Below are 10707 nucleotides of genomic sequence, written 5' to 3'. Positions count from 1 at the left end.
TTAGATGTGTGTGAGATATTAGGATGATGAGTTAGGATCAAGGTGCATAGTTCTTGTGCCTAGATGAGCCTAATTCGAAATTGAGGATCATAGGGAAAGCTTATGTACAAGTCATGTACATTTAGCCCAAAGATTGTGATCCTAAATTAAATGGTTTAAAATCATTTCAAAATTGATTTGAAAAACCTTGATGAAGCTTTTCTAGTGATAGCATTCATCATTGAGCAAGTTGATACAAAGATAAGTTAACTTTGAGCTATTTCAAAGACTTTTGAACTTTGTATCAAGTTTTGAAAATGGAAGTTATTTTCGTAGAAAACTATTTTTTCTTGATAGTATATGTTATGAGGAATGTATCCTCAAAATTTCACAATTTTTGGAATTTTCTGGAATTTTTTAGGAGTTTCTGAATTTCGGGAGGAAAATCAGAAATTCTGATATCAGACTTGTGGACCGATCAAAGAGGATTCTGATCGGTCCAGGAAAGAGTGGATCGGTCACTAGGACCGATCCAGGGGATGCTGGATCGGTCACTGGACCGATCCAGTGAAGGCTGATCGATCTGGTGACCGATCAAGGCGTGCCAAGTTGCTGAATTTCGACTGTTTGTCTGAAATTACAGCTATGGAGGTGGTGTTTTAGAGTTCTAAAGGTTTGAAACTCTCCAAGACATTGTTGGTGCAATGGTCAAGGGGGAGTTGATCTTTAGGGGGAGTTTTACCTATTAGTCAAGAGGGAGTTGACTTTTAAGGGGAGTTTTTACTCCTAAAGACTTGAGTGATATGGGATTATCACTAAGTTAATTGTTGACCTTAGTATCAAGGGGGAAATTAAGAGTTTCAATGAAAGATATGAGACTTTCATTAGGAAGAAACTCTTGACCTTGATTCACTCTTTTTGATGTGTGTCAAAAAGGGGGAGAGTGTAGGTTTGAGGAGAATGGAGAATGTCTAGAGAATGTTCAGGGAAGAACATTGGAAAACCTAAGTTAGGTTATTGGGTTAACCTAACTTGATTATGGGTTTTGTCAAAGATCAAAAAGGGGGAGATTGTTGGTGCAACCTTAGGTCAAGGTTGACCTGGTTGACCAGACTCGAGTTGACTTGACTCGAGTTGTGTTTTGATGTTTGACGAGTTATGTTTGACAATGTTTGACGTAAACAGAAAAGTTGTATCTTGATTTTTGACAAGGATACAAGCTTGGGAGATTGAGGGTGCAACCCGTGGTCAAGGTTGACCTGGTTGACCCGAGGTGAATTGACCTGACTCGGAAAAGTCCAAGCAGGGAGCTTGGCACGGGAAAAGTCCAAGCAGGGAGTTTGGCATGGTGAAAAGTCCAAGCAGGGAGCTTGGCACGGGAAAAGTCCAAGTATGGAGACTTGGCACGGAGAAGTCCAAGTATGGAAGCTTGGCACATGGGAAGTCGGAGAGGGCTTGGTAGCTCGTTCTCCGGACTGTGGTCAGAGAGGGCTCGGGAGCTCGTTCTCTGGACCGGATGGAAGTCGGAGAGTGCTCGGTAGCTCGTTCTCCGAACTGTGGTCAGAGAGGGCTCGGTAGCTCGTTCTCTAGACTGGATGTGGAAAGTCCTGCTGAGTGAAGCCAGGCAGACGGATAAGTCTTGGTGAGTGAAGCCAGGCAGACGGATAAGTCTTGGTGAGTGAAGCCAGGCAGTGGGAAAGTCCTGATGAGTGAAGCCAGGCAGTTGTGAAAACCCTAGTGAGTGAAGCTAGGTGAAAGTCCTGGTGAGTGAAGCCAGGCAGTGGGAAAGTCCTGGTGAGTGAAGTCAGGCAGTTGGAAAGTCCTGGTGAGTGAAGCCGGGCAGATTGGAAATCCTGGTGAGTGAAGCCAGGTGAAAACCTTGGTGAGTGAAGCCAGGTAAAAGTCCTGGTGAGTGAAGCCGGGCAAGGGAAAAATCCAGATGGATCAAGGGTGATCGGACATCTGGTGTTGGAAAGACCAAGTGGGTCAAAGGGATTGACCGGACACTTGTTGGGGAGTCTTAGCAGGTCAAGGGAGTGACCGAATGCTAAGCATGATGTACCAACAGGTCAAGGTTGACCGGATGTTGGTTTGGAAGGTTTGGGACTTGGTTTGGGCAAAAACCAAGCTCTGGATCGATCAGTGGATCGATCCAGTGATACACTGGGTATCTGGATTGGTCTGGTGACCGATCAGTAACCAAACAGTAGCCTACTGAGTGTTATCTGATCGGTCTGCAGACCGATCAGGAAACAACGATCAGAAGGCAAGAAGTTCGGGAGAAAAGCATGCTGATCGGTCCCTGGACCGATTAGAGGAAGCTCTGATCGGTCCCCAGGACCGATCAGGGTCTTGCTGGACCGATCAGGAGATGTTCTGATCGGTCCAGCCCTAGCCGTTGGCTCACAACGGCTAGTCTTCTGTCTTCTCTTCTTCGCAGGTGGATGCAGGTATAAAAGAGGGCTGAGGGCTTCTACAGTGCTAGTTCACCGAAGCTTCTGCTTCTTCTTGATCTTCTTCTTGCTTCTGCAAGTGCTGTGCTAGAGCTTTGTTAAGCTCGCTTCCGAAGCTTCGCGTGAGCTTCCTCGACTTCTTCGACTGGTTTCAGCTGCTGCTGTGAAGTTGGTGCTTCATCTACAGATTTCAGTCAACGACGAGAAGGCAAGCAAGAGTTGTTACATTCATCTTTATATTTGTATCTTGCTGTGCTTCTTGTACTTGTACTCTGATCTTGCTGTTGCAAGAGTTTATGGCGAGGTTTCTCCACCCACAAGGAGTATTTATTAGCCGGTTCTCCGGGGACTCATCCACCGACGGATTGATAGGGCTCGTCCACCTTACGGACACGCCGAGGAGTAGGAGTATCATCTCCGAACCTCGTTACATCTTCGTGTTGAGGTTTGCTTCTCCTTTTTCGTTTCTATTCGTTTTATTTCCGCTGCGCTAACCCTAATTGTAGAAAGAAACGAAGAATTTGGGGCGGCTATTCACACCCCCCTCTCTAGCCGCGATCATCGATCCTAACACACATATCCTCAAAAAGATCTTCCAATCTTGTACTCGTAAATATTAGGTCATCCTCAAAACTTAGGAGCTTGTTCATTCAAATTGAACATGTAATTAATAGTTTCTCTAGTATTGGCCACAATACTAGATGAAGTTGAATATGTTATATTGTCGGTACCCAAATTTATATTTGGAATAATAGATTTGTTTCGATTCTTTATTTGTGAATCTATAGATTGTATCATAACTATGAGCATCTCATTAAAAATTTGATCTTCCTTGTATTGATACAATCATAAATTAACCATATTACAAACAAAAATTCTATTAAGATTCTGAATATTTTTTAAAAAAATACATTAACTGAGTCAAGGAAGTCAATATATCATTAAAAGTGTATCTTATTAAAATTGTACTATAAATCTTTTAGGATATATTCTTTAAGAAACAATTATATGTAAGATAAATCCAAAATTAGGGCTTTGATTTAAAGAGTTAAATAAAGATATCTAAAAATTGGAAATGTTATTTTTCCTACCATTTCATAATACTAATATATAAAAAAAAGGGAAAAAGATAACTAAAATATAATAGAAGACAATATATATCTCTAGATTGGTCAAAAAGTTTCATTCTCGGTAGGATTTTAAATGTTACCGGTGCTTTGAAGTTTTTCTTAAATGCTTGGAATTGTCGGAACAGTGTCAAAAGTTTTGGAGCTGCCAGAACATTGATTTACACCAAATCAAAGCACAAACTTCATTTATAAGGATGGTTCGCACTATAGAAAACTTTGAGTGCTGACCCAAATAAATAACATACTTCGCTTGACCGTTGTAATCAAAGATGGCGAGGAGGAAGGTTGCGTTTCACCTGTTAGAACTTCGGTGGTCCAGAGGGGAGGGTCATTTGTCTTCGTTAAGTTCCTGCACTATGCCACAACGAAGGAAACACATTGAGTTGTTGAATCGTGTTGCACCGTGGTGTTTAAATTTAGGTTTGACGAAGAGGATGCACCGTTGTCGATCATCGGTGTCGGTTCGGACGCACGTCAGGAAGAGAAATCGACTGTGGCATAATGTTGCAACTGTTGGTTGCTACTCGGAAAACCTATAGGTTCCACTGTACAAAAATTTTGTACAAAGGTCTGAACCTTTTCCTAGCTACCATGTGTTCTTTTAAATTAAATTTTGGATCGCCTGCGGAACTTAACACGTTTGATCCAAAACTTAATCTATTTGTTCTTTTAGGTTTTGACTTGGATCTCCTGCGGAACTTAACACGTTCGACCCAAGTCTCCTTAAGTTATTAATTCCATTAAATATTAATTTCCATAAAAGGTTCCCAGTACTGACGTGGCGAGGCACATGGCCTTCTTGGATATGGGAGCAACCACCACCGACTAGACAAAACCTTTAATAGAAAGCTAATATTTAATTTCCTAAAATAACTTTAGGTTAACCAAAGAGAACAATCAAATCACAAGGAAAAGAAAGAAACAAAAGAACACAACTTCGAAAAACATATTCGAAATTCTAGAACGTAAGCCTCTTGTATTTAGTATTATTTCCATAAATAACTAGCATGATGCGGAAATAAATTTACTAGTTATACCTTGTAGAAAAACCTCTTGATCTTCTACCGTATTCCTCTTCTAACCTCGGACGTTGTGTGGGCAACGATCTTCCGAGACGAGAAACCACCAATCACCTTCTTCTCCTCCTAGCTAGGTTCGGCCAACAAAGAGGAAGCTTCACCAAGGAAGAAACACAAAATACTAACCAAGCTCCAAGAGATGCTAGCTTTCTCTCCTTCTTCTTCTTCTCCGAGTAGTATCCGCCACCACAAGAGCTCCAATAGAAGGGTAGGGTTCGGCCACCACAAGAGGAAGAGAGGGAGAGGTTGGCCGCCACACCAAGGAACAAAAGAGGGAGAGGAATAATAGATGTTGTGTCTTGTGAAGGCACCCTCACCCCTTCTTTTATATTCCTTGGCCTAAGCAAATTAGGAAATTTAATTACAATAAAATTTCCTTAATTTCCTTGACATGATTTAATTGAGAAAAATTAAATAAAATTTCCCAATTTAATCTCTAATGGCCGGCCACTTCTAGAGGAAATAAATTAGACAAGTTTTAATCAACAAATTAAAACTTCCTAATTTGTTTCCGGAAATTTTAAAATAAAATTTCTCTTTAAAAATCTCTTCATGGTTGATAAAGGAAATTTCTATAATTTTAATTTTATCAACATGTGGATAATTTTTAAAGAGAAAATAAAATAACTCATCAATCTACAAATAAGGAAAGAGATCTAATCTCTTTCTTTAATCTTTTGTAGATCTTTTACAAGAGAGATATTTTAATTTTAATTCTCTTTAAAAATTATTTCTTCCACATAATAAAAACTAAAATTAAAATCCCTTTTTAATTTAATTTGGCCGGCCCCACTAGCTTGGGTTCAAGCTACACCTAAGCCGGCCCTAGCTTGGTTCCCAAGCTAGCTTGGCTGGCCCCTTATTAGTGGGTATAGAAGGTGGGTATAGGTGGGTATAAAATTTCTACAAATAAGAGGCTACGATAGGGACCGAGAGGAGGAATTGGTTTTGGTCTCCCGATAAAATTAAGCATCTCGTGTTCGCCAACACACAACTTAATTTTATCAATGATAATTCATTCCACTAGAGAATTATCATTGAACTACCGCACCAATCCCAAATTACATTTTGGGCTCCTTCTTATGAGTGTGTTAGTCTCCTGTGTTTAAGATATCAAATGCCCACTAATTAAGTGAGTTCTCGACAACTCATTTAATTAATATCTAAGTCCAAGAGTAGTACCACTCAACCTTATTATCATGTCGTCCACCTGCAGTGTTTAACATGACAATCTTTATGAGCTCCTCTTGAGGACATTATCAACCTAGTATCTCTAGGACACGGTTTCCTATAATCAACAACACACACTATAAGTGATACCACTTCCCAACTTATCGGGTTTATTGATTCAACGAACTAAATCTCACCCATTGATAAATTAAAGAAATAAATATCAAATATATGTGCTTGTTATTACATTAGGATTAAGAGCACACACTTCCATAATAACCGAGGTCTTTGTTTCTTTATAAAGTCAGTATAAAAGAAACGACCTCAAATGGTCCTACTCAATACACTCTGAGTGTACTAGTGTAATTATATAGTCAAGATAAACTAATACCTAATTACACTACGACCTTCCAATGGTTTGTTCCTTTCCATCATGGTCGTGAGCTACTGTTTATAATTTATAAGCTACTGATAACATGATCTTCTATGTGTGACACCACACACCATGTCATCTACAATATAAATTAATTGAACAACTACATTTATCATAAATGTAGACATTCGACCAATGTGATTCTTATTTCTAGATAAATGTTTATACCAAAAGCTAGGCTTTTAGTATACACTCCAACAGCAACGTCGGAAACACGTTGAGTTGCTGCACCATGCGTTTGACGAAGAAGATGAACCGTGCTACACCGTGATGTTTAGGTTTAGGTTTGACGAAGAAAATGCATCATCGTCGATCATCTGTGTTGATTTAGACGCACTTCAAGAAGATAAATCATGCATAATTTGGATGCACATGACAACCACGGTAGAAAAGATGGACAGCCACGAGGGAGAGGTCGAGGAAAAAATTAATATCTCATATGTTATTTCACTAATTTTATATACACGGTTAAGAAAAAACCCCTTAGAGGAGAATATTTTATAATTTTGTTAGAAAAAAAATTAGGCTTACTTTATCATTTAGGCGGCTAATTGAGATGACTCGTGGCCAAGTAAAATTAACAGCGAGCATTATTTAATTATTATTTTATTATAATAATAATAATATTTATATGCCTATTTTTTTTCTCGCTTTCCCACACACATATCCACACGTCCACGCATCCACGCACGATATGATCCGGCATCCACTGCCAGTGGGATGGTCGGTATATGTTATTTATTTATTTATTTATTTATTTATTTTTAAACAAGGATAGAGGAGGTAGTACCAATAACAAAAAGGCTGACGGATGCGACAATATAAGAAAGGGCTCGTAGTTCCTTTTGTCCAAATTAATTTATTAATTCTGGATTGATGGAGCTCATCCACCCATGCAAGCAAATCTTTATGTATGGGAATGCTGAACCGAGGGGTCGAAATGGTAGCCAATCAACAGAAAGGCGTGGACCCCATGGGGGTACGGAGCTTGCACGCCACCAGGGATCCCCATGGTATATTCCCAGAATATCTCGTGGCTGTTGCCTGGCCGTCGGCGTAAATGCTCGAAGAAGCCCCTTTGTCCGCTCCGTCAGCGGAGGGGCATCCGCGTGATTTTGGCGCAGGAACAAACCTATTGGTCACTGCCATTCGACCGCGCCCATTGCCTTGCTTGTCTACAAATCCCCGCATCCCACGGCCACCTCCTCTCACCTTCAGCTTCAAGCAATCCAACCGCCCAGCGCCTTAATTCCAAGGAGCGTCACGGAGGTTGTTCTGCCTGCGTTTTTTTGTCCCTAAAAGAAGGGTTGTCTCGTGTAAAGATATCAACTTTCCATTCGGGACCATTTTCATCCTCTCCTCTTCTAGGTGATGCTTCGTATTTCTTTCTCTTCTCGTGTGATTGATTCTCGATATTGTGATGAGATTTTGATCCTCATGTTGTATATTTTAAAGGGGTTTGATTCTGAATTGTGTGATGAAAATCATGTCGAGGAACCATTAGCCGTACGTTAATTGGCTGCTGTTGTTCTATTACCTACCGAGTAGTCGTCTGAGAGTCGATCGTTGATGCTGTAGTTTGTGCAAAGTTATTGACTTTTTTTTTTGTTGTTGTTGATTCATCTTTCTCATCCATGTTCCAGCGCAAGACATACTGAAATCAGGTCATGGGCTCAGCGAACGAAGTGAGTGAAAGGAGAAGAGAGATGCAAAACCAAAGGCCAACAGGCGTTCGATTCCTTGAGCACATCAGCTCCACATCCTTTTCCTTCAAAACCTACCAAACAATTGTGCTAGTCTTGACCTTCGTGGCCTATGCATCTTACCACGCCACCAGGAAGACGACGAGCATCGTCAAGAGCGTCCTGGATCCGGAGACAACCCAGCTGGGCTTCTCCCACTGGCTAAGGTTTTACTTTAGTGGAGCAGAGGACAGACCAGGGCTTAAGAAAGGCTGGGCTCCATTTGACGCTCCGGACGGCACCGCCTTGCTCGGCCAGATCGATGTTGCTTTCCTAGCGAGCTATTCAGTCGGAATGTACTTTGCTGGGCATTTAGGCGACCGGTTTGACTTGAGAATCATCCTTACTTTTGGGATGATAGGGACTGGAATTTTCACGTCGTTGTTCGGGGTTGGTTACTGGCTCAATTTGCACAGTTTCTATTATTTCCTCGTGGTTCAGATGCTAGCTGGTCTGTTCCAGTCCACCGGTTGGCCGTCGGTGGTTGCGGTGGTCGGGAATTGGTTCGGGAAGAAGAAGAGAGGGCTAATCATGGGCATCTGGAATGCGCACACCTCAATAGGCAATATAACTGGATCATTGATTGCTGCTGCTATGCTCGAGTATGGCTGGGGTTACTCCTTCGTGGTTCCTGGATTTTTCATCGCCTCTATTGGGTTGATGGTTTTCTTCTTCTTGCCTGTTAGTCCAGACAAAATGGGAATTGAGAACGAGGAAACCCAGGAACCAGAATTCGCTGAAAAAGATAATATTGCCGAGCCTCTCTTAGAAGGTCACTTGATAGAGAAGGAAAGAGCAGTTGGCTTTCTTGAGGCATGGAGGATTCCTGGTGTTGCGCCATTTGCTCTTTGTCTATTCTTCTCCAAGTTGGTGGCCTATACCTTCCTTTATTGGCTTCCCTTTTACATCAGCCACACAGGTAGAACTTCATCCATATTTCTGAATTAAGTTTGATACTGACAGACTCATGCAACAGATATAAGTTGTGTAATATTTGATTAACATAGATGAATTCAGTTTTTTTTTTTTTTGTAAAAATTTAAACTAATTTAATAAGTTTCGATGAATTCCAGTCTATGAGATAAAATCCAAAGTATGCAAGCATTGGATTGTCTCATCTTAGTGCTTTGGTTGTCTGTTCTAACTTCTAAAGCCATGAGTTTATGTTCATATGCAGCTGTCGATGGGAGATACTTGTCTGACTCAACGGCTGGGACACTGTCAACGCTGTTTGACGTTGGAGGTGTAGTAGGCGGCATCCTTGCAGGCCACATCTCTGATCGCCTGGATGCCAGAGCAATAACAGCAGCTAGTTTCATCTACTGTGCCATTCCTGCTCTCTTCTTCTACCGCCTCTACGGAAGCATTTCCTTGTGGTGGAATATCATTCTTATGTTTGTCGCCGGTATTTTTGTCAATGGCCCCTATGCACTTATAACAACAGCAGTATCAGCCGATTTGGGTACTCATAGCTCCCTGAATGGCAACTCCCGAGCATTGGCCACGGTAACTGCTATCATTGATGGGACTGGCTCAGTCGGTGCTGCTATTGGTCCTTTGTTAACCGGTTACATATCGACTAGGAGCTGGAACGCAGTGTTCACAATGTTGATGATAGCAGCTCTGGTTGCTGGGTTGCTTTTGACCAAACTGGTGGTAGCCGAATTGTCTGCTAAGATTGAGTCGGCTAAATCACAAACTAGTGGTAGGTCATCAAGGTCATCTGTTCCAGAGATACTTGTGTGACATATTATTTTTTTTAGTATGGATATGTTATTCACAGGGCGAGGGGTGGTAAGCAAGAACACTTGAAATTTTTTGACAGAGGTAGGCTCATTGCTTGACCCGTACCAAGAATGCTGGTGGCAGTGGCATTTGGTTGCTGAAAAATGCTTCCTGTAAATTATTATGGGTTTTGATCCCTCTCCAGTCTACAAGGCTATTGCATTGCGGGCTCACGGATTGCTTCAAATTCCTATAAATGTCGAGGTTCGCTTCGAGGCTATTCCATTGCGGGCTCATGGTTGGCTCGTACCATGAACACTAGTGACTGAAACATTTGATTGCTGAAAAATGCTTCCTATAAATTTTAAGGGTTTTCAGGGGGAAGCTTAGGGAAACATGATATTTTGGTCAAAAGAGTTTTTTTTTTATTTTGATAATTCAGTATTTAATTTTTAAGATCCAATTAATTCTAAAGGTAATCTCACGAAAAAATTTTTTATAAGTCATCAAAGTAATTCGAAAAATAAGGATGGATATTTTAATCAACAATTTGAGAGTTAACGACATTAAAAGATAATGATATATGAGGAAGATATTTATTTTGATTATATCGAGATATTATATCGAGATTTGAATCTCAAATTTTATGATATTAGTTGGACGTTAGAAGAAGAGATGTTCTTGTAACTTTGTCTAAGCATCACAAAATGTACCATCCTTCTCAGCAACCTACTTTAAGGCATGGGAAGTCTTGAGAACCTACTTTAAGTGATCATGCATGGGAAGTCTACTATGGGCAAGAAGTCAAACAAGGAATACATGGCACGGTTAAATGTAGCTCCGATCCTTCTACAGGGGAGGTCCAGGGTTGAAAAAAAAGGTCCAAAATAAATTTGAACCCTAACTACTCAAGGTCTCAATTACATGTCTAAAAAGATAAAAGTAAAAGACAATATCAAAAGATTCTGAAATATGAATTTGGGCTCAACTATTCAA

The 10707-nt window shown here is 40.7% G+C and overlaps 1 protein-coding gene across 1 annotated transcript; it reads left to right on the top strand.

The window, feature by feature from the left end:
* The first annotated feature begins 7307 nt into the window (after nt 1–7307).
* LOC121985013 (putative glycerol-3-phosphate transporter 1) lies at nt 7308–9771 on the top strand. Its single transcript, XM_042538249.1, has 3 exons — nt 7308–7612; nt 7888–8905; nt 9164–9771. Exons 2-3 carry the CDS (start codon nt 7912–7914, stop codon nt 9730–9732), a joined length of 1563 nt encoding a protein of 520 aa, XP_042394183.1. The 5' UTR covers nt 7308–7612; nt 7888–7911; the 3' UTR covers nt 9733–9771.
* The last annotated feature ends 936 nt before the right edge of the window (nt 9772–10707 follow it).

This window comes from Zingiber officinale, chromosome 1B, assembly GCF_018446385.1.
Source record: "Zingiber officinale cultivar Zhangliang chromosome 1B, Zo_v1.1, whole genome shotgun sequence".
NCBI classification, from domain to species: domain Eukaryota; kingdom Viridiplantae; phylum Streptophyta; class Magnoliopsida; order Zingiberales; family Zingiberaceae; genus Zingiber; species Zingiber officinale.
This window is presented reverse-complemented; position numbering and strand designations above follow the sequence as displayed.